The 25,467-nt window shown below is 41.0% G+C and overlaps 1 protein-coding gene across 2 annotated transcripts; it reads right to left on the reverse strand.

Annotated features, from left to right (window-relative positions):
* Nucleotides 1-763: 763 nt before the first annotated feature.
* On the reverse strand, nucleotides 764-23,009 carry pdzk1ip1 (PDZK1 interacting protein 1). Of its 2 annotated transcripts, XM_072573307.1 has the most exons (5): nucleotides 22,849-23,007; nucleotides 14,481-14,624; nucleotides 11,222-11,348; nucleotides 5,201-5,299; nucleotides 764-1,559 (listed from the first exon to the last, which is right to left on the reverse strand). In XM_072573307.1, exons 1-5 carry the CDS (start codon nucleotides 22,913-22,915, stop codon nucleotides 1,475-1,477), a joined length of 522 nt encoding a protein of 173 aa, XP_072429408.1. In that variant the 5' UTR covers nucleotides 22,916-23,007; the 3' UTR covers nucleotides 764-1,474. The 2 variants fall into 2 exon arrangements, with proteins under 2 accessions (XP_072429408.1, XP_072429409.1); XM_072573308.1 differs by lacking the exon at nucleotides 14,481-14,624 and having other exon boundaries at nucleotides 22,849-23,009.
* Nucleotides 23,010-25,467: the final 2,458 nt, after the last annotated feature.

The following is a 25,467-nucleotide window of genomic DNA, read 5'->3' on the forward strand; positions in this document are numbered from 1 at the left end:
GGGAAAAAGAGAAGTGGGTGGAAAGAATAAATAAGAAGGATGTGATAGAATGGAAAGCAGGGAATACAAGGTGACAAACAGACAATGATGCAAACAAATGATGGTAATGGTACAAATAAAGAAAGAAACATTGTGCCCATACAATGTCTAAATGGATGGAGAAGCATCACCATATCTTTCCCATAAAAGGGAGAATGGTTATGAGCTGAGATCATTGAACATTGACTCTGGAAGGTTGCAAAATGCCTAATCAAAAGATGAGTTGCTGTTCTTTGAGTTTACCTTGACTCCAAAACCCAAGTCGTAGTATTATTTGCTGTTTTAATTTTTGACATGGCTATAATACACCAATTGCTTGTCATTTCTCATACTGTCAGAATAAAATTTAATCCACCAGAATCTTTTAACATTGTACATTAATTTTTCAAATACAATTTTCATTTGCAATCAGGGGAGCTCACTACCATAGCTACAGAAAAGAACAGGATAACAAATTGGCATCCATTGCAAATCAAATACAATTATTGTCATGGACATGAGTCTAAATTTCTATCTTGAAATATTGCATAGCAGGTTTCTAACTTCAAAAGGAGAGGAAGGTGAAGTCACTTTCAGTTGTGATCATGCACCCTCTAGTGGCGGGTTCAGAACAGTTCTGGTAAATATAAAGGAGCTCACAGCCTGCTCAGATATCCAATTGACAAGCTGAAACCAGTTTCCTCATTTACCCTCCCCTCCCCTCCCCACCCCACCTTACCCCAGTTCCAACCTTCCGGCTCAACACCATCCTCATGACCTGTCCTACCTGTCAATCATCCTTCCCACCTATCCGCTCCACCCTCCTCTCCGACTTATCACCTTTATCCCCACCTCCTTCCACCTATTGCACTCTCAGCTACCTTGTCCTCAGCCCCAACGCCCACCCATTTATCTCTCCACCCCTGAAGCTCCCAGCATCATTCCTGATGAAGGGCTTTTGCCCAAAACATCGATTTTCCTGCTCATCGGATGCTGCCTGACCTGCTGTGCTTTTCCAGCACCATTCTAATCTTGAAGCTGAGACCAATGGCTTCCCCAGAGTTCAGTTCTTGACTCGACTGTGTTGAAGGAGATTGTTTGATTTTTATTTTTGTAAACAATCTCAGACTGCTCTCTCATGTTTCTGAGTAACCAATTGCAAGTGGTGGATAGAAGGCCACTTATCAATAGGTCACCTGCATGCCTCTCATCAGGGAAAGATAATGTTCTGAATCTGTATATAATAGTATATTTTAAAAAATCAAATATAACTATTCATTATGTGTAACACACAGATTCACTGAAAAATGTGTTCAAGTTATACTAAAAGATCCACCTCATTAGAATTTCTTCACATTGTGTCCCCTTTCTATGTTTATATTCAAAAATAAAATGTTTTGTATATCTGATAAATCTGATGTAAATAGATCTTCTGAAAAGCATTTTCTGGACAGTGCTACATTGCAGTTATAATTATCTTCGGTGATTCATCAGTGCACATCTCACACATATTTTCATAGGCATTGGAATGTTCCCTGGATCTGTTTCAACAAGAAAGGTTAAACAATCATGAATATGCGACTTTTCTTAAAATCACTGGTATTATTCGACATTACTGTGTAAAATAATCAGACTTTATGCCTCATCAAATGATGATGGACAATTAACTGATGATTTGAAGGTTTAGTAAAGAAAATTATGAAATAAATTCATTTAAGTAGTTAAGGTGTTATAATCAGCCAAGTTTACAATTTTAGTTTGATAACCCCTGCTGAAATTCAGATATGCGTGCATGTGTTAAGCACACTACTTGCATTCCAACATCTGTCACGGTATCATTGCACTTAGTGAGAGGAGATAGAGTCAGGGAGATGTACAGCATGGAAACAGACTCTTCGGTCCAACCCATCCATGCCGACCAGACATCCCAACCCAATCTAGTCCATCCTGCCAGCACCCGGCCCATATCCCTCCAAACCCTTCCTACTCAGACACCCATCCAAATACCTCTTAAGTGTTGCAATTGTACCAGTCTCCACCATTTCCTCTGGCAGCTCATTCCATGCATGTACCACCCTCTGAAAACGTTGCCCCTTAGGTCTCTTTTATATCTTTCCCCTCTCACCCTAAACCTATGCCCTCTAGTTCTGGACTCCCTGACCCCAGGGAAAAGACTTTGCCTTTTTAGCATATCCATGCCCCTCATAATTTTGTAAAACTCTATAAGGTCACCCCTCAACCTCTGACGCTCCAGGGAAAACAGCCCCAGCCTGTTCAGCCTCTCTCTATAGCTCAAATCCTCCAACCCTGGCAACATCCTTGTAAATCTTTTTTGAACCCTTTCAAATTTCACAACATCTTTCCGATAGTAAGGAGACCAGAATTGCACAGTAATCCAACAGTAGCCTTACCAATGTCCTGTACAGCCGCAACATGACCTCCCAACTCCTGTACTCAATGCAATGACCAATAAAGGAAAGCATACCAAACACCTTCTTCATTACCCTACCTACCTGCGACTCCACTTTCAAGGAGCTATGAACCTGCACTCCAAGGTCTCTTTGTTCAGCAACACTCCCTAGGACCTTACCATTAAGTGTATAAGTCCTGCTAAGATTTGCTTTCCCTAAATGCAGCACCTCGCATTTATCTGAATTAAAATCCATCTGCCACTTCTCACCCCATTGGCCCATCTATTCCAGATCCTGTTGTAATCTGAGGTAACCCTCTTCGCTGTCCACTACACCTCCAATTTTGGTGTCATCTGCAAACTTACTAACTGTACCTCTTATGCACGCATCCAAACCATTTGTGTAAATGACAAAAAGTAGAGGACCCAGCACAAATCCTTGTGGCACTCCACTGGTCACAGGCCTCCAGTCTGAAAAACAACCCTCCACCACCACTACCCTCTGTCTTCTACCTTTGAGCCAAATGGCTAGTTCTCTCTATATTCCATGAGATCTAACCTTGCTAATCAGTCTCCCATGGGGAACCTTGTTGAAAGCCTTACTGAAGTCCATATAGATCACATCTACCGCTCTGCCCTCATCAATCTCTTTGTTACTTCCTCAAAAAACTCAATCAAGATTGTGAGACATGATTTCCTATGCACAAAGCCATGTTGACTATCCCTAATCAGTCCTTGCCTTTCCAAATAAATGTACATCCTGTCCCTCAGGATTCCCTCCAACAACTTGCCCACCACCGACGTCAGGCTTGCTGGTCTATAGTTCCCTGGCTTGTCTTTACCACCCTTCTTAAACAGTGACACCACGTTAGCCAACCTCTAGTCTTCTGGCACCTCACCTGTGACTATCAATGATACAAATATCTCAGCAAGAGGTCCAGCAATCACTTCACTAGCTTCCCACAAAGGGGAACGGGAAAATGAAACTATAAAATCAAAATAGAGTTTTGAGTGTGTGAACAACCCCCTTTACCATTCTACAGATAGTTTAATTCTCCATCTTTTTGATTCTTCCATGGAATGTTGATGTCACTGGCAAGCAAAGTATTTGTTGCCCATCTTTAATTCTCTTTGAACTGAGTGGTTTGCTAGGCTATTTTGGAGGATGGTTAAGAGTCAATCACTTTGCTGTGGATCTGGAGTCACATGTAGGTCAGAACAGGTATGGATGCCATATTTCCTTCCCAAAAGGACTTCAATCAATAAACTATAAACTGATTATAGTTAAATGACCTACATTAATAAATATTGAATTGAAAACTATGAGTAATTAAATTTAAATTTCACTAACTGCTATAGTGTGATTTGAACCCATGTTCCCTCAGCATTAATAGAGGCCTTGGAATTATAACTCCGGTGACATTATCACTACATGATTACCTCCCATTAAATTAAATGATATGAAGAAATTGAAGCTACATTTTAAACATTACATGTGTACAAATGGAATGCAATAATTAATTCAAAAGTTATCTCCTTATTGTTAAGTTTTCAGACCTGGTATTCTGAAAAAAAAATTATGTACTTCATCCTGATTCTGGATTTCCAAAGAACTATTTAAAATAATCCTCTTACTAAATGTAAAATAAACTCATTTGGAAATGTAAAATGCTCTTTCAAACCCTTGCTTATTTTGAGATTCAATCATGAATTTCTCAGTTTGCTTTTTTATTCTTCACATTTTTGTCCTTGCAACTTGATTTTCTTGAATTGCACCAAAGCCAACAACATGACTATATTGCTGCTGTTAACTCTCAAATTTGGCACCAGCAACAATACCACTTTAAGTTATATTCCCACTGCATCTATTGCCTAGGAAGTGCCGGCAGGACATAGTTGAGTTTATTTAAAAAGAACATTGATCTAGTGAGTCATTTAAATTTCAAAAGTTCTAATCAGCACCCATCAACTATATTCTACTCTTCTGAAATTTCACAGACTGTCAAAAGTCAAGAGCATGTTAATATTTATGTACAAATCCACATAGATCTTCCTTTAACTACAGCAAAGTGCATGATACCACAGTTTGGCACAGCTGCCTTCTCATACCACTGTCTCTGATGCCTGTTTATATTCCAGTTCCAGAACTGGCAATTTACTCCTGATTTTGGTACCCCCAAAATCAGGAGTAAATTGCCAGTTCTGGAACTGGGAGGTGGGGAGTGCATTTTCTTTAAACAAATTAAATTTTGGAAGAGGGAAACAATTATCCTTACACTGGTTGCTGAACCATATTTCTCCCATGCTTGGTTCAAATAATAATTGTGAATGCAAAAGCTTTTTTTTAGCCATTCATATACATGCAAAAATCAATTAATTCAAGGTCTGGTCAGCTCCATTGAAGAAAAAGTGAAATAAATTCTTTGTAATTATAATGGCCTGCAAGTGATAATGCTAAGGAGCACATTGAGTACTATCGAAAATGTTGACAAGATCCAAAGGCAGAAGAACAACTCTGAATCTCATAGAAGTAAGACCTATTATTTAGGTCTCCCTCATAGTCTCAGTAACAATGCCAACCATTCCAATGTAACTTGTATCTAATTTCTATCATGCAATGAACTACATCTTATTTAAGATAACAGCCTCTCCTTGTTAGACCAGATGGTACTTGAATGGCCCTGGCTACTCTGCTAATGACTAAATAAAATATTATAAACATTACATTGCTGATATTCAGAGCATTAAGAAAAATATTAACTCATGAGTCACCTCACAGCGCCTTTTAAAGTCAGGGTTTCAGAGATCTGTTTTCCATTAATATTTATGTAGTCAGCTTCTGCTGCTGGTGATTCCAGTTGATTACTCTCCCTGAGCAAAAAGAAAAATATTGAAGCAAAATTACATTTTAATGATGAAATTCCACGATTATGTTATCAATACAACCTGTTTATTCATTTGGCTTTGCTCTCTACAGGTTAGAGTCTAGTGCTGGAAAAGCACAGCCGGACAGGCAGCATCTGAGGAGCAAGAGAATCGACATTGATTCTCCTGCTCCTCGGATGCTGCCTGACCGGCTCTGCTTTTCCAGCACCAGACTCTCGACTCCAATCTCCAGCATCTGCAGTCCTTACTTTCTCCCAGTTTACTCTCTACAGGATGATCCCTGGTTAAATATTAATATCACATTCCAGCTCCACTGGAAATAAGTTCAACATTCGGGTCATTAAGTACTAGTTTACTTTGCAGCTTATGCTAATGGAGTTTTTGACAATGTACATCAAATATTTAGAAATGTAACAGTGAAAAATTTAATCTTAGTGATGGTTAGTCAGCATCTAGCAAGTTTATGCATCTGTACAGATTCTGCAATGTTTTCTTTTGATTAGCACCAAAGAATTATTATGTTACAATATTTTGTGAGGGAGTCAACTACTCCTTGTTTGGGTCTGAACTTTCCAGTGTCTTTGCAAACTATCATTCCATCTCCAACCTTCCTTTCCTCACCAAAGTCCTTACATGTTGTTGCTTTCCAAATCTAGAGTCATCCTGCACATAAATAGTCTCTTCAGTTCAACCAGTCCATGCCGATCTTAATCCCAAACTGAACTAGTCCCACCTGCCTGCACTTGGCCCATATCTCTCCAAACATTTCTTATTTATGTACTCACCCAAATGTCTTTTAAATATTGTAACTGCACCCGTATCCACCACTTCCTTCATTCTAAACACAAACCAACCTCTGTAAAAAGGTTGCCCCATGACCTTAAAAATGTGTCCCCCACCACCCCCACCCCCCCCACCACCCCCCCCCCCACCTACTTGAAACACCCCACTAAATGGAAAAGATACCTGTCATTCACCTTATCTGTTCCCTTCATGATTTTAAAAACCACTATAAGGTCACCCTTCAACCTCCTAAAGCCTGTAACTCAAACAATTCATTCCCAACAACATCCTTGTAGATCTTTTCTGAACCCTTTCCAGCTTACTAATATCCTTCCTGTTACGGAGTGACCGTAATTGGGAGCAGTACTCCAGAAAGGTCTCACCAACATCCTGTACAACTCAACATGGCATCCCAACTTCTATCCTAAAAGGTCTGAGCAAAGAAGGCAGGTGTGCTAAACACCTTCTTAACCATCCAGTCTGCATGTGATGCTAACTTCAAACAATTAGGTCTCTCTGTTCTACAATACTAGCCAAGGCTCTACTTTTAATTGTTTGTCTTACAAAATGCAATACCTCACATTTACCCAAACTAAACTCCATCTGCCCATTGATCCAACTGATCCAGATCTCTTGTAATCTGAGCTAAGCTTAGGCACTGTCCACTATACCACCAATTTTGCCGTCGTCTACAAACTTGTGTCAGTCTTTCACAGAACTCCATGTTTGAATCTCTTCAATCAGGTGTCTGTTCCTGCCACAGTATCAAAGTCACAAATGGCATTTATCTTTCATCATCCTTATGATCTGTCGGCAGCTTTTGAGACAGTTGGTCACAGAATCCTCTGATATCTCTCCGTGATATCTCGCTGGATAGCTCTGCATTTCCTTGGTTCTGTTCTTTTCTACCTAACTGTAGACAAAGTAGCATCTGTATCTACTTCTCTTCCTGCTTCTGCACTTCTGCCTCTAGTATTATCCAAACATATATCTTTCCTCCCTTCCTATTGCTCATTTGTATGCCACATCTTGGTAACATCATATGAAAACACATCAGTTTACATCCGTAAGTATCCCTGCCACCTGGGATTGCTATCTCTTGATTTGACTATTCAAAGGCACTGTTCATTCAAACACCCATAATTGAAAGGCAAGCAAATATTTGCCACGTGCATTCTAATTTGTCCTGAACCTCATTCATCTGTTACAAGGAGCGCCTCCTCAATATGTAACACCTTAATTTTTAACCTCTTATCCTGTTTTCAAATCTTCCTGTGGCCTCATCCCTAACTATCTCTGCAAAGGTGTCCAAAGATATACAGGTCAGGTGGATTGGCCAAGCTGAAATTGTCTGCAGTGCTCAGACACGTGTAGGCTAGGTGGATTAGCCATGTGGGGGCAGGGAATGTAATAGTTGGCTGATTCTGGGTGGGATACTCTTCAGAGGGTTGTTATGGCCTCCTTCAGCACTGTAGAGGTTCTGTGATTCTATGAAGCTCTTTCAAATGTCAAGGCTCTGATCTGTGTTCCTTTAATAATGGCCTCTTAAGTATTCCAATTTTAATGACTACACCATTGATGATTGTTCCATCAGCTACCTTAACTAAAAGCTCTCTAATCCTCTCCCTAAAGATCTCCACCTCTAAGCTCACTTTCAATCTTTAAGAGGCTCCTTCTTCTTTGACCATGTTTTCACTAAACTCCCATTTGTGCTCAGTGAACCAACTTAAGAAGTTTTATTTCAATAAAAAAGTGCTTCATACATTCCAATTATTGCTGTTATTTGGTTGCAGACAATAAATGTGTATCATAAACAGATGATCATCGAATATGGAAAACCTTTAAAATCACTTACACCTATAATGCATGATGCTAACATCAGGAGGAATCAGTTGGTTCACCTGAAAGTATTTCATGGTGACATCATTACATAATCAATTCATGAATGTATAGCAGAACTGATAGCATATTGTACGTTTTGAAATTATTTTAAAATTGCATTTGTGGTTTATTCTTCCAAGTGATGGAGAATGGATGTGACATTATGATTAATCAATGTTATTCAGTTGTTAAGCACCTTTTCATAGCATAAAGATTTATTCTTAAGTTCTTTTTAACTCGGTCACTGAGGTGCACTAAACCAGAATGCTAACATTTAAAAGCATCTGTCAAGCATCAGTTTTAATGAAACAGATTAATCCTGTTAACTGAGCTCATGAAGAAATTGCAAGCTGTCTTGTATTTTCCCAATACATCCTCACACCCCTACTCCAGTGCACATCTTGGAACTGCACAGGTGGAAGTGTGACAATAACTTCTACAAATCTAACACTGTCCAATGGCAAAAGAAGTGAGGGTAGGTATAGAGTCATAGGAATATACAGTATGGAAACAGACCCTTTGGTCCAATTCGTCCATGCTGACCAAATGTCCCCTAAACGAATCTATTCCCATTTGCCACCATTTGGCCCATATCCCTCCAAACCCTTCACAAGCATAAACCCATCCAGATGCCTTTTAAATATTGTCATTGTACCAGCCTCCACCACTTCCTCTGGCAGCTCGTTCCATACATACTACTGCCCTCTACATGAAAAGGTTGCCCCTTAGGTTCATTTTAAATCTTTCCCCTCTCACCTTAAACCTTTGCCCTCTAGTTTTGGACTCCCCTCACCCTGGGAAAAAGAAACCTTGGCTATTCACCCAAGCTATGTCCACCAGGATTTTATAAACCTCCAGACTATCACCCCTTGGCCTCTGATGCTGTTGGCAAAACAGCCCCAGCCTATTCAGCCTTTCCCTATAGCTCAAACTTTCAACCCTGCAACATCCTTGTTAAATCTTTCCCGAAATCTTTCAAGTTTAACCACATCCTTCCACTTGCAGGGAGATCAGAATTGAACATAGTATTCCAAAAGTGGTCTAACCAATATCCTGGCCACATCATGACCTCCCAACTCTGAGACTAATGCACTGACAAATAAAGACAAACATACCAAACACCTTCCTCAGTATTCCACCTGGGAATTCATTTTTAAGGAACCACGAACCTGCACCCCAGGTCTCTTTGTTAAGCAATACTCCCCAGGACTTTACCATTATGTGGAAAAGTCTTGCCTTGATTTGTCTTTTCAAACTACAGCACCTCACATTTATCTTCTCGAATGCCTTACTGTTCGATCACACCCACCGCCCCGCCTTCATCAATCCTCTTTATTACTTCTTCAAAAATCTCAACCAAGTTAGTGAGACATGATTCCCCATGCACAAAGCCATGTTAACTGTCCGTAATCAGTCCTTGCCTTTCCAAATACATGTAAATCATGTCCCTCGGGATTCCCACCAACAATTTGCCCACCATTGATGTCAGGCTCGCTGATCTATAGTTCCCTGGCTTTTCCTTAACACTGTTCTTAAATACTGGCACCACTTACCAACTTCCAGTCCTCCGGTACCTCACCTATGGCTATCAATGATACAAATATCTCGGCTAGAAGCCCTGCAATCATATCCCTAGCTTCCCAACTGATCAAGTCCTGTGGACTTATCCACCTTTATGCATTTTAAGACATCCAGTACCACCTCCTCTGTAAAATGGACATTTTTAAAGATGTCACTTCTTTTTCCCCAAGTTCTCTATCTTACATATTTTTCTCCACACTGATGCCAAAACTTGTTTAGTATCCGCCCCCCCCCCCCCCCCCACCCAATCTCCTGCAGTTCAACATATAGGAAACCTCGCTGTTCTTTGAGGGGTTCTATTCTCTCCCTACTTACTCTTTTTTTCCTTAATGTATTTATAAAATCCCTTTGGATTCTCCTTAAACCCTTTTTGCTAAAGCTATCTCGTCTGCTTATTTCCCTCCTAAGAATACTCCTACTGCCTTTATACTCTTCTAAGGATTCACTCAATCTATCCTGTCCATACCTGACATAAGCTTCTTTCTTTTTCTTGACCAAAACCTCAATTTCTGAAGTCATCCAGCAGTCCCTGCACCTACCAGCCTTGCCCTACACCCAAAAAGGAATATACTATCTCTGGACTTTTGTTATCTCATTTTTGAAGGACTCACATTTTCCAGCCATCCTTTTGCCTGCAAATATCTGCCTCCAATCAACTTTTGATAGTTCTTGCCCAATACCATAAAAATTGGCCTTCCTCCAATTTAAATCCGGTCTATTATTTTCTATTACTATTTTAAAACTAATAGAATTATGGTCACTGCTCCCCCACTGACACCTCAGTTACCTGCTGTGCCTTACTTCCCAGGTCAAGTTTTGCACCTTCTCTAGTCGGTATATCACATACTAAATCAGAAAATTTTCTTAGACACAATTAACATATTCTTTTCCATCTAAGCCCTACCATTACCACTCTATTATTCTTACAGATAATGGAGATCTTCTTACAAATTTGTTTCGCAATTGTCTGATTATCTTTTGGAGGGGGGGGGGGTCTATAGTTCAATCCCAATATGGTGATCATTCCTTCCTTATTTCTCAATTTCATCCAAATAACCTCCCTGGACATATTCCTCCCTAAGTATAGCCATAGTGTTATCTCTAATCAAGAACGCTACTGCTGCTCTTCTCTTGCACCAACACTGCTCCCCCCCCCGCCTGCTCCCCCCGCCCCCCCCAACCACCACCACCACCACAACCTATCCTTCCTCTAGCATCTATGCCTTGGAACATTAAGCTGCCAATCTTGTTCTTCATTGAGCCACATCTCTGTAAATTGCTATGATTTCCCTGTCCCATGTTCCCAACCATGCCCTGAGTTTATCTGCCTCACCTGTTAGGCCTCTTGCACTGAAATAAATGCAGTTTAACTTATCTGTCATTCTTGGCTTTGTTCCTGCTTGCCTTGACTGTTTGACTTACTCCTTTTCCCAAATGCACCAGTCTCAGACTGATCTCTTTTCTCACCATGTCCTGACATCCCATTCCCCTCACCCCACTCCTCCCAATTAGCTCCAACAAATCTCCCTGTCAGTATAGTGAAAGTGAAGAAAATTACTGGATTAAAAACACCATATTGTAAATTCCAAAACTATTAGTATTGTCTATAAACTAATAATCATTAAGAAGACGTAACAAAAATAAAAGACTTCAGGAACTTACTCCGAATTTGTGCACCAGATTTTATTCACGATAAATCCAATGAAACATACACAGAGAAATACAACTACTGCAATGATCCCTGTAAGCCAGGGTTGTAACTGTCTGCTAGACTGTTCTTTAGGTTCTCCTGTTGGAAAAAAAAAATGACGTTAAATCACCAGAATCTAATAATCATCTTTTCACAGGTGGAAGTTGTTCAATGCAGAATTTGTTCCTTCTTGATGAAAGCCATCCACATTTTTTGAAAAGCTGAATAAATTATAATTTATTTATTCTTCAGTCACATCATTGACATCGTAAATTGCATGTTTTAAATGTTCATAAATCCGTCTCCTCTATTGAGCCCACTCCTTCAAATTCCAAACCTCAGAATATTACAAAAAGGCACTGAAAATAGCCTGTTGACACTTGTAGTTCAGCATCAGTGAAAAGAAATAGATGGGCCCAGGTTCAGGAATAGAAATACTGGTGAGACTATAAACACAGGGTTTCTTGTGGCATAGTCGAGGTGTCCCTACCTCTGAGCCAGGAACCCCTAGTTCAAGCCCCACCTGCTCAAAAGGTACATAATTACACCCCTGAACAGATTGATTAGAAAATATATAGTCACTCTGTTATTATGAATGAATGAGTCAGTATTTCTATGATTCCTAGCCATTATTTCATCTGATCTGCAGCAAGTCTCTTCCCCGGTCCCCATCTAATTTCTCTCTGTTCTCGAGGTGAGCCTGTCACCACATTCTCTGCAATCTCTTCCCTTCAGCTCACCAAGTCTGTTTCTGATCTTCAGCCTGTCTCTACAGCAGATCACCAGTCTCATCCCCAATCTCAGGTCTTCCGCCAATTACCTGCCCCATCCCTCTCAGTCCCTTCCCCTGATCACCAGTCAATATCTCCACCTGAATCCCAGCAGGGATGAGGCAGTGTACTTGATTAGAGCAGAGGGAAAATGGGACAGGAGTGAGCAATGGATAGAAAAGGGAAGGGAGTGGGGGAGTGAGGCAGTAAACAGCATGGGAGTAAACTTAAAACATGAGTGAGGCAGTGAGAAGGGTGGGAGTGGATTGGAAGCTGCAGTGAGGCAACACCGAGGTTGAAAGCACAGCAGAAAAGGGGCACGAGTGAGGCAGTAAGCAGAACAGGAAGGAAGCAGAGCTGAAGAAAAATGGCAGTTGGCAGGGCAGGGGCAGAATGGAAGCAGGAGTGAGGCATGTGTAGGATCGATTTAGGGCTGATCTGGAAATATGAGTCCAGATTAGACTGGTGCTGGAAAAGCACAGCAGGTCAGGCAACATCCAAGGAGCAGGAAAATCAACAATTCGGGCAAAAGCGCTTCATCTCTCCACCCCGGACATCCACCTTCATTCCTGATGAAGGGCTTTTGCCCGAAATGTCGATTTTCCTGCTCCCCAGATGCTGCCTGACCTGCTGCGCTTTTCCAGCACCACTCTAATCCAGACTCTGATCTCCAGCATCTGCAGTCCTCACTTTTACCTGATCTGGAAATCTCCTGAACCAATCCCTGAGGTTGCAGAAAACCTTTCCAACAGCACTGTTCCATTGTTGGACAGTGATAATACTAACATAAAACTCACATTATAAAAATGGACATTGTGACATAAGGCAAAGAAATAGGTCCTAAAGAATAACACCATTAAAATGATATGTCAGGTTAGACAATTTAAAATAAAGACTTAATGTGCTGCAACAATTGAGCTTGGAATTTTGCTGTTTCAAGACAAATTTTCTGACAGAGACACAATGAACTATAACTGTTATTTTGATTTGCTTTATCCCAATCTGATTTACAGTCATAGAATCATAGTGATGTACAACACAGAAACAGATTCTTCGGTCCAACCTGTCCATGCTGACCAGATATCCCAACCCAATCTAGTCCCACCTGCCATATCCCTCCAAACTCCTCTAATTCATATACCCATCCAGATGCCTTGTAAATGTTGCAATTGTATCAGCCCCCACCATTTTCTCTGGCAGTCCATTCCATACACATACCATCCTCTGCATGAAAAGGTGGCCCCTTAGATCTCTTTTATATCTTTCCTCTCTCAGCCTAAGCCTAGTTCTGGACTCCCCCACTCCAGGGAAAATACTTTGTCTATTTACCTTATCCATGCCCCTCATGATTTTATAAACCGCTATAAGATCACCCCTCAGCCTCCGACGCTCCAGGTAAAACAGTTCCAGCATATTCAACCTCTCCCCATAGCTCAAATCCTCCAACCCTGGCAACATCCTTGTAAATCTTTTCTGAATCTTTTCAAGTTTCACAACATCTTTCCGATAGGAAGGAGACCAGAATTGCATGCAATATTCCAAAAGTGACTTAACCAATGTCCTGTACAGCCACAGTATGATCTCTCAACTCCTGTACTCAATACTCTGACCAATAAAGGAAAGCATACCAAATGCCTTCTTCACTATCCTATCTACCTGCGACTCCACTTTCAAGCAGATATGAACCTGCACTCCAAGATCTCTTTGTTCAGCAACACTCCCTAGGACCGTACCATTAAGCGTATAAGTCCTGCTAAGATTTGCTTTCCCAAAATGCAGCACCTCGCATTTATCTAAATTAAACTCCATCTGCTACACCTCAGCCCATTGGCTCATCTGATCAAGATCCCATTAAAGTCTGAGGTAACCTTCTTTGCTGTGCACTACACCTCCAATTTTGATGTCATCTGCAAATTTACTAACTATACCTCTTATGCTCACATCCAAATAATTTATATAAATGACGAAAGGCAGTGGACCCAGCACTGATCCTTGTGGTACTCCACTGGTCACAGGCCTCCAGTCTGAAAAACAACCCAGCACCACCACCCTCTGTCTTCTACTTTTGAGCCAGTTCTGTATCCAAATGGCTAGTTCTCCTTGTATTCCATGAGATCTGACCTTGCTCATCAGTCTCCCATGGGGAACCTTGTCGACGTCCTACTGAAGTCCATATAGATCGTGTCTACTGCTCTGCCCTCATCAATCTTCTTTGTTACTTCTTCACAAAACTCCATCAAGTTTATTAGACAGGTTTTCCCACGCACAAAGTCATATTGACTATCCCTAATCAGTCCTTGCCTTTCCTAATACATGTACATCCTGTACCTCAGGATTCCCTCCAACAACCTGCCCACCACTGAGGTCAGGCTCACTGGTCTATAGTTCCCTGGCTTGACCTTACCACCCTCCTTAAACAGTGGCACCACATTAGCCAACCTCCAGTCTTCCGGCACCTCACCTGTGACTATTGATGATACAAATATGTCAGCAAGAGGCCCAGCAATCACTTCCCAAGCTTCCCACAGAGTTCGAGGGTAGAACCGATGAGGTCCTGGGGATGTATCCACCTTTATCCGTTTCAAGTCATCCAGCACTTCCTCCTCTGTAATATGGACATTTTTCAAGATGTCACCATCTATTTCCCTACATTCTATATCTTCAATGTCCTATTCCACAGTAAACACATGCAAAATACCCGTTCTAGTATCTCCCTCATCTCCTGCAGCTCCACGCAAAGGCCGCCTTGCTGATCCTTGAGAGGCCTTATTCTCTCCCTTAATACCTTTTTGTCCTTAATGTATTTGTAAAAGCCTTTTGGATTCTACTTAACTATAATTGCCAAAGCTATCTCACAGCCTCTTTTTTCACTCCTGATTCCCCTCCTAAGAATACTCCTATTGCCTTTATACACTTCTAGGGATTTACTCAATCTATCCTGTCTTAACCAAACCTCAATTTCTTGTCATCTAGTATTCCCTATACCTACCTGCCTTTCCTTTCATCCAAACAGGAATATACTTTCTCTGGATTCTCTTTATCTCATTCCAGAAGGCTTCCCATTTTCCAGCCGTCCCTTTACCTGCGAACATCTGCCCCAATCAGCTCTTGAAAGTTCTTGCCTAATACCGTCAAAATTAGCCTTCCTTCAATTTAGAACTTTAACTTTTAGACCTGCTCTATCCTTTTCCATCGCTATTTTAAAATAGATAAAATTATGGTCACTGGCCCCAAAGTGCTCCCTCACTGACACCTCAGTCATTTGCCCTGCCTTATTTCCCAAGAGCAGGTCAAGTTTTGCATCTTCTCTAGTAGGTACATCCACATACTGAAGCAGAAAATTTTCTTGTACACACTTAAGAAATTCCTCTCCATCTAAACCCTTAACACTATGGCAGTCCCAGTCTATGTTTGGAAAGTTAAAATCCCCTACCATAACCACCCTATTATTCTAACAGATAACTGAGATCTCCTTACAAATTTGTTTCTTAATTTCCCACTGACTATTAGGGTATGTGTAATAAAATCCCAAAAAAGTGATCATCCCTTTCTTATGTCTCAGTTCCACCAAATAACTTCCCTAGATGTATTTCCAGGAATATCATCCCTCAGTACAGCTGTAATGCTATCCCTTATCAAAAATGCCACCACACACCTCCCCCCCACCCCCACCCCCCCATCCCCACACCTCCTCTGTTACCTCCCTTTCTATCCTTCCTGTAGCACTTGTATCCTGGACATTAAGCTGCCAGTCCTGTCCATCCCTGAGCCATGTTTCTGTAATTGCTATGATATCCCAGTCCCACGTTCTTCATCATGCCTTGAGTTTGACTGCCTTCACTGTTAGGCCTCTTGCGTTGAAATAAATGCAGTTTAATTTATCAGTCCTGCCTTGTTCTCTGCTTTGTCCCTGCGTGCCTTCTAATTACTAGGCTGAGAGAATTAAAAACCAAACGAACTGTGGACGCTGTAAATCAGAAACAAAAACAGAAGTTGCTGGAAAAGCTCAGCAGGTCTGGCAGCACCAGTAGAGAGAAATCAAAGTTAACATTTCGGGTCCTGTGACCCTTCCCCACAACCTTTTGATTTTTCTGGACAGGTGCTGCCAGACCTGCTGAGCTTTTTCAGCAACTTCTGGTTTTTTTTGACTGAGAGAATTATTTTGTCTGTTCAATCAGAAACTTAACACACATGAAGAAACACAACATTTTAGGATTGATAACATGACTGACCATTTACTACACATTATGCAAGTTTTTATTTCCAACAAAACCCAAATTTCAAACTGCAAAGAGAGGTGCAGATCTTTGAGAAACTCCTTTCTAACACACTTTGTTGGAGCACTTAAAGGCTGATGCAAAAACTGAAATTCAGCAAATCTAGCATCATCTGTGGACAGAATGCAAAGTTAACACTCTGAGTCCGGTGACCCTTCTTCTGAACTAATAGCTGGGAAAAAGATGGTATATGTGTTGAAGATAGGGGTGGAGTGGAGGGGGGAGGAGTTAGTGGATAGGCAGAGATGGAGCTCAGAGAGAGAGAATGACAGTTAGGCAGACAAAGGAACAGATGATAATACGACAGAGTAAGAACAGCTGATAATGGGGACAATAATTAGACTAAAATGGGATGGCCATGCAGAAAGCCGCCCATGTCATGTCAGAGCCTAGGTTGCAGGGATGGGCAAAGGACATGGAAAATGGTGTTCAGGTTCTCGAATTATTAGTCTTGAGGTTGAGTTGATGACATTATCAACGCTGCTTCCCTCTCATTCAGAATTGGAAAAGTGTAGCATGTTTGGCTTGCGATACCTACCCTGCTCTCACCTCACCTGATCTATCTCTGACTCCTCCTTCCCCTGGGTTGGTAAAATTGCATAAATTGAATACACTTTTTTTGAATTTCTCCTGAGATAGAGAGAATGGAAAAGCTTGTCCAGGTGCCAGAATTTTCTGTGCCCTTTAGTAAACTAGGTCTGGAGTTATTCTTGGAACAGGTAGACAGGAGGAAAAGGTCTGCCCTTGGGGGTAAGAGAAGTCTTTGAGCGAAGTCAGTGTGCAGTAAATAGAACAAAGCCAAGCATGAGGATGTTATCCTTTCAATGCTTGAAGGTTGCCCATGCAAGCACCAGATAAACTGCCTTATGCATAAGCTAAACTATCCTAGGCCTCAAATCTTATTTTGTGCCAACTCTTCATAGGCCTCAAATCTTCAATATTTCAAGAACCTTTCTACCTCCCTTTAAATACTGTCAATGATCTAGTCTCCATAAGTCTCTGGAATAGAAAACTCCAGTCATTCGCTACTGTCTAGGAGAAGAAATTTCCTTCATATTTGAATTTTAAATGCATCTACCCTTAATCTGTAACTATCTTCCTTAGTTTGAGATTTTGCCACCAGTGAAAACACATCTCAACATCTGCCAGTCAAGCCCACTCAGAATGTGTGTTTCAATGTGATCACCCCTCATTTTCTAAATTGTAACAAACAAAGGCCTAACCTTAACTGTTCTTGATAAGTCAACCTCTTCATCCCAGGAATCAGACTGGTGAACTCTTTTGAACTGCCTTCAATACCAGTACATCCTTTCTTAAATACATGGACCAAAACTGCACACAGTATTTCTTATGCAGACTCACCAACACTGTACTGTCAGAACAGAATTTACCTATTTTTAAATTCCAACCCCATTGCAATAAATGCCAAAATTTCATTTGCCTTTTCAATTATTTGTTGCATCTGCACGCTATCTTTTGAGTTTTATGCACAAGAACACCCAGATCCCTCTGTGATGCACCTTTTTTTTGGAATTTCTCTCCATTTAAATAATCATCTATCTTCCGATTCTTCCTATCAACATACATTGCTTCCTAGTTTCCGGAGCATGGAAACAAACCCTTCTGTTCAACACATCCATGCCAACCAGACATCCCATTTGACCTAGTCCCATTTGCCAATATTTGGCCCATATCCCTCTAAACCCTTTCTATTCATATACTCATCCAAATGGCTTTTAAAGTTGTAATTGTGCCCATCTCAACCACTTCCTCTGGCAGCTCGTTCCATGCACATACCACCCTCTGCATGAAGAAGTTACCCTTGGGTCCTTTTTAAATCTTTTCCCTCTCGCTTTAAACCTTTGCCTTCTAGTTCTGGACTGCCCTACCCTGGGAAAAAGACCATGGCTGTTCAATCTATCCATGCCCCTCATGATTTTATAAACATCTATGAGGTCACCCCTCAGCCTCCGATGCTCCAGAGAAAAATGCCCCAGCCTATTTAGCCTCTTCCAATAACTCAAACCCTCTAGACCTGGCAACATCCCTGTAAATCTTTGCTACACCCTCTAAAGTTTAAAAACATCTTTCCTATAGAAGGGCAACTAGAACTGAACACAGTATTCTTTAAAAGTGGCCTCACTAATATTCTGTACAGCCACAACATACATCCCAACTCCTGTACTCAATGTTCTCATCAATGAAGTCAAGCATGCCAAATGCCTTCTTTATCACCCTGTGTACCTCCATTTTCAACAAACTATGCACCCTACACCCCTAGCTTTCTTTGGCAACATTCTCCAGGGATCTATCATTAACTGTGTAAATCCTGCCCTGATTTGCCTTACCAAAATGCAACACCTCACATTTATCTAAATTAAACTCCATCTGTCACTCCTCAGCTCATTGACTCACCTGATCAAGGTCCCATTGTACTCAGATAACCTTCCTCGCTGTCTACTGCACCACCTATTTTAGTGTCATCTGCACACTCATTAACCATATCTCCTATGTTCACACCAAAATAACATAAAATGACAAAAAAACAGCGGACCCAGCACTGATCCTTGTGGCACACCACTGGTTACAGGCCCTCAGTCTGAAAAGCAACTCACTACCACCACCCTCTGTCTCCTCCCTTCAAGCCAATTTTGTATCCAGTTGGTGAACTCACCTGGATTCCATGTGATCTAACTTTACTAACCATTCTACCAGGTGAAATCTTGTCAAATGCTTTGCTGACGTCCACACAGACAACATCTACCATTCTCCCTTCATTAATCTTCTTTATCACCTCTCCAAAAAATTCAAAAAAGTTAGTGAGACACAATTTCCCACCCACAAAGCCATGTTGACTATCCCTAACCAGTCCTTGCCTTTCCAAATACATGTAAATTCTGTCCATCAGAATCCCTCCAACAACTTACCCACCACTGACCTAAGGTTCACCAGTCTATAGTTTCCTAGCTTTTTCTTACAGCCTCTCTGAAATAATGGCAATATATTAACCAACCTCCAATCTTCTGGCACTCAGCCATGGTTGTCGATGATACAAATATCTCAGCAAGGGGCCCAGCAATCTCTTCCCTAGCTTCCCACAAAGTTCTAGGGAACACCTGATCAGGTTCCAGGGATTTTCAAAATTTCACTATTTATTTCCCCAAGTTCCTAGTTTCCATGTCCTTCTCCACAGTAAACACTGACATGAAATATTTGTTTATTATCTCACCCATCTCCTGTGTTTCCACACATCACCAGTCACAATGATCTTTAAGGGGCCCTATTCTCTCCTTACTTATTCTTTTGCTCTTATGTATTTATTGAATTTATCTGAATTCTTCTTAACTCTATTTGACAAAGCTATCCCATGCCTTCCTGACTTCCCTTTTAAGTATACTCCTACTTCCCATATATTCCTCTATGGATTCACTTGATCCTATTTGTCTACATCTGATATATACCTCCTTTTTCTTGACCAGAACCTCAATTTTTCTAGTCATCCATACACCTTGCCTGTCACATTAACAAGAATGTGCAGTCTCTGAACTCTCGTAATTCCATTTTTAAAGGCCTCCCACTTACCATCTGTTCTTTTGCCCGTGAATAGCCTCCTCCAATTAACTTTTGAAAGTTTTGGTCTAATACCATCAAAATTGGCCTTATTCCAATTTTAAAAATTAACTTTTTGATCAGTTCTATTATTTTCCATAACTATTTTAAAACGAATAAAATTATGATCACTTGCCCCAAAGTGCTCCCTTACTGACAACTCAATCTGCCTTATTTCCCAACAGAAGGTCAAGTATTGCTTCTTCTCTAGTAGGTACATCCGCATATTGAATAAGAAAACTTTCTTGTCCACACTTAACAAATTCTGTCCCATCCAAGCCCTTAACACAATGACTGTCCCAGTTTCTACATTAAACTCAAGCTGCCAAGGTTTGCCCAGGTATTTAATTCATTTACATCCCCTTGCATATTTTTATGTCCAAATCACAACATGTTCTCCCACCTATTTTTGTACCAATAGCAAATTTGGATATATTATACTGTGCATTCTCCTCCAAGTCCTTAGTACAGACAGTAAATAACTGAGGCACTAGATCTGATCCTTGCAGCACAGCATTCATTATGTCTTTCTAACCTGAAAAATACTGATTAAACCTGACTGTCTGTCTGTGTTAACTAACCCTCAACCCATGCTAATATATTATCCCCAACACTGAACTACTATTTTGTGTTATAGCTTTTTATGTGGCATCTTACTGAATGCTTTCTGGAAATCCAAATAGACTGTATCTACCAGTTCCTGTTGATCAATTATGCCTGTCATTTCCTCAAAGAACTCTTGTGCAAATTTGATCAAACATGATTTCCCTTTCACAAAACCATGTTGACTCTGTTTGATTGTGTTAAACTTTTCTAAATGTTTTGCTATTTCGTCCTTAGTAATGGATCCTAAGTTTCCCAAAGACAGATTGTAGTCTAACATCTCAGTAATTTCCTGTTTTCTGTCTCTTTCCTTCCTGAACAGGAATGTCTGACAATACTCTGACTCTAAGAGGTGTGTTTTGTCCTGATTTTTTTTTAATGAAGACAGGTTTGAGACAGAGATGCCAAGCAGTTTGCTCCAAAGCCAATAAGCAGCTTGTGAGGTCTTGGTTTTTTTTGTAAACTTGGAACAATAGTGGCAGCCTGAATGCTGGGATCAATTGTATTGCATTCAGATCACTTATCTTTAAAATAAGTAAATGTTAAGGTCTATGCAATCATCTTAATATATTTTGAGGGAGTTGGATTTGGTCCAAAACACACTATTGGCTTTCTAATCCCTGGGATTGGAAAGTTCCAGATTCCAGTGAGTTGTGGAATATTTTAACCAATATTTCTGCAGCCATTTCCTTTAAGACCCTTGGATAAGACCATCAAGACCATCTTGTCTCCAAGACAAGATGGAGACTTGTCTTGCCTTTAATTTTATTGGTTTGTCAAATAGTGAGGGAAAATATTGTTTCAATATCTTTTCTCTCATTAGCACCTTGTTTATATGTTACTTTTGGCATGTTTACTGTGTCCTCCACCATGAAGACCAATGCCAAATGTTGGTTTAAATTATCTGCCCTTTTCTTTATCCTCATTATCAATTTCCCCCATCACACCCTCCAATGATCCCACACTCACATCAGCTACTGTCTTATTACCAAAAGTTACAAGTTCTTGCTGTCTGTTTTTATATTTCTTTCCAGTTTACTTTTATAATCCTTTTTCTCCTTTTTGATTAGCTTTTTTGTCATGTGCTGCTGTTTCCCCTTTTAAAAATTCCAATGCTTTGGTCTACAACTAGTTTTCACTGATTCGTATACCTTTTTTTGATTGGACACTCTCCTTTGTTAACATCCGATGATTCCTTCTTTTGATCAATTTTGTTTTTCGCTGAGCATTTTGAAATTATCTGCTTAACTGTCTGCCACTGCTCATCTACTGACTTTTCCCTTAGTCTATTTTCTCAGCCCATAATAGGGTTATAAGATGAGTCAGTTATAGAGAACACCAAAAGGCTGATCAATATAAATATCCTTTTAAGCAAAGTCCAGTAAATGATCAATGTCCAAATCTACCAGACTGTGAGCTTCATCCTTCCTTCTCCTCCAGATCCATATGAGTTTCTAAGGTTCTGAACAAAATGTATCTACAGCACAAAAGGGTCAGATGGCACTAACAAGACAACTGAGGCAAGAGGTCGGCAAAGAAGCGCCGAATTTAAGGAAACCAACAGCAGAAGGTCGGAAAATGAATGAATTAAAAAGCCCAACTTCGATTTGTCAAAGATGTCGTGATGCAAATAGAACGGCCGAGCTAAGTGGCTGAGAGTTTCATTAAAACAGCTCACATATCCGAATGCCTTAAACTAGACAAAACTTTAGCCTACTTTTATACAGTGAGAACGTGAGGACTGCAGATGCTGGAGGTCAGAGTTGAGAGTGTGGCGCTGGAAAAACACAGCAGGTCAGACAGCATCCGAGGAACAGAAGAGTCGACGTTTCGGGTATGAACCCTTCATCAGGAATAACTGTGGCACCCTTTCCCCCGGTCGTATGATCAGGTTTAGCTCAGTCTGACTCCTCCCCCACCCTCCCCTTTGAAATCTTTGTTGAAAACACTTTTTTTTAAAGGTACTTTCGGGACAACTCTATAAACCTGAGATTACTTTCCCACAGGGTGAACATGCCGTTAAATTGATTTAACTTCCCGAAAAGTAATGAAATCGGCCCTGAAAAAAATACCGAGTCAGTTTCACATCGTTGAATGACTCGAAGATGAATTGTTCTTTTTTAACTGTACTCTGGAAGCGTGTTGAACCACCTCAGAGATCACACTTGCTGACCACTCTATGAAATATTATGAAATACTAAGGGAGCAATGTGAACAATGGAGCCATTTATTCTTATAAAGTTCCCTTCAACAGGTTTGTGAGAGTTAGCGCTGCTTTAGTTCGATACGCCCTGCGCTGATCCTGTTGTTTACATTTTTAACAAAAATCTATTCACTTACCGTCCTGGGTGTCCACGCAGGCCAAGGCGATAAAAACACAACACAGCTGAAGAGCTCTACGAAACATCGTGGACTGCAAGTGGATTACCCGGACTCGAATACAAGCAGTTACATACGGGCTGAGATCTCACAATCTTGTCCGTTGAGACTTGGTGTTCCTGCTGTTCACCACGCCTCTTTTACCTGGCATTTACTGTGACCTCACATATACCTGCGGCCTTGCAAACTTTCCTTTTCCCTTTTATCATGCTCCAGAAAATTACTGCAGGCGGAAAATGAAAGCTTTTCACTGTATTTCATTGTGTTGTTTTAAATGGTAAAATACACGTGTCAATAAAATCAAAATCGAACTGAGGGATTTTATAACAAAATGAAAGGACATGTGATTGGTAACTACACCAGGATTGTCACAAGTTTTGAACTCCCAAGGAATTGAGGTTGTGATCCACCACAGTCAGTGAAGCTAACACAGACAATCCTATAAGGGGAGTTACTGGTTGATTGTGTGCAGTTTTGGGCCCCATATGTACTGGCCCTTTGGCATGTTCAGAGGAGGTTCACGTCCCAGGAATGAAAAGCTTAACATATGAGGGATGTTTGAAGACTCTGGTCTCTCCTCAATGGAGTTTAGAAGGATTTAATAGAAACTTGCAGAATACTGAATTGCCTAGACAGAGTGGATGTTGGGAAGATGTTTCATTGGTAGGAGAGACTAGGACCCAAGGACACAGCCTGGAGTGAAGGGACGGCCTTTTAGAATGGAGGGAAGGAGAAATTTCTTCAGCCTCCTGCTTGTCTACTCAACTTATTTACAAAACGGTTCCTGACAATTGTGAAGGAAAGATTTTGGGATCATACACTGGAAGTCATCAGGAGATTCCTTCAAAATGTTGCTATATTCATAGAACATTGAACATTACAGTGCAGTACAGGCCCTTCAATGTTGCGCTGACCTGTGGAACTAATCTGAAGCTCATCTAACCCACATATTCCATTCTCACCCATATGCCTATCCAATCTTAATGCCCTTAAAATTGGCAAGTCTGTTGCAGGCAGTGCGTTCCACACCCCTACTACTCTTTGAGTAAAGAAACTACCTCTGACATCTGTCCTATATCTATCACCCCTCAATTTAAAGCTATGTCCTCTCATGCTAGCCATCACCATCCAAGGAAAAAGGCTCTCACTGTCCAACCTATCTAACCCTCTGATTATCATATGTCTCAATCAAGTCACCTCTCAACCTTCTTTTCTCTAGTGAAAACTGCCTCAAGTCCCTCAGCCTTTCCTCATAAGACATTCCCTCCATTCCATGCAACATCCTAGTAAATCTCCTCTGCACCCTTTCCAAAGTTTCCACGTCCTTCCTATAATGCAGTGACCGGAACTGTATGCAATATTCCAAATGTGGCCGTACCAGAGTTTTGTACAGTTGCAGCATGATCTCATGGTTCTGAAATTCAATCCATCTACCAATAAAAGCTAACATACCGTGTGTCTTCTTAACAACCCTATCAACCTGGGTGGCAACTTTCAAGGATCTATGTACCTGGACACTTAGATCTCCCTGTTCATCTACATTACCAAGAACCTTACCGTTAGCCCAGTACTCTGCATTCCTGTTACACTTTCCAAAGTGAATCACCTCACACTTTTCTGTAGTAAACTCCATTTGCCACCTCTCAGCCCAGCTCTGCAGCTTATCTATGTCTTTTTGTAATCGATAACATCCTCTCTAGATGATTTTAAATCCTAGCTCTTATAACCCTTTCCAACACTTTACCCACAACCAAAGTAAGGCTCACTAGTCTATAATTACCAAGGTTGTCTCTACTCCCCTTCTTGAACAAGGGAACAACATTTGCTCTCCTCCAGTCTTCTGGGACTATTCCTGTAGACAATGACGACATAAAGATCAAAGCCAAAGGCTTGGCAATTTCTTCCCTGGCCTCCCAGAGAATCCTAGGATAAATCCCATCCAGCCCAAGTGACTAATCTATTTTTACACCTTCCAGAAATGCTAACATCTCCTCCTTATACACTCCATCTAGTCAAGTAGACTGTATCTCAGTATTCCCCTCAATCACATTATCTTATTTTAGTGTGAATACTGATGAAAAGTATTCATTTTACGCTTCCCCATCTCCTCTGACTCCATGCACAACTTCCCACTACTATGCTTGACTGACACTAATCTTACTCTTGTGGGCGGCACGGTGGCACAGTGGTTAGCACTGCTGCCTCACAGCGCCAGAGACCCGGGTTCAATTCCCGCCTCAGGCGACTGACTGTGTGGAGTTTGCACGTTCTCCCCGTGTCTGCGTGGGTTTCCTCCGGGTGCTCCAGTTTCCTCCCACAGTCCAAAGATGTGCAGGTCAGGTGAATTGGCCATGTTAAATTGCCCGTAGTGTTAGGTAAGGGGTAAATGTAGGGGTATGGGTGGGTTGCGCTTCGGCGGGGCGGTGTGGACTTGTTGGGCCGAAGGGCCTGTTTCCACACTGTAAGTAATCTAATCTAATCTAATCATTCCTTTATTCCTGATATACCCATAGAAAACCTTAGGGTTTTCCTTGATCCTATCCACCACTGACCTCCCATGTCCCCTCCTGGCTCCTCTTA

Source organism: Chiloscyllium punctatum, chromosome 7 (assembly GCF_047496795.1).
Source record: "Chiloscyllium punctatum isolate Juve2018m chromosome 7, sChiPun1.3, whole genome shotgun sequence".
In the NCBI taxonomy this organism is placed as follows: Eukaryota; Metazoa; Chordata; class Chondrichthyes; order Orectolobiformes; family Hemiscylliidae; genus Chiloscyllium; species Chiloscyllium punctatum.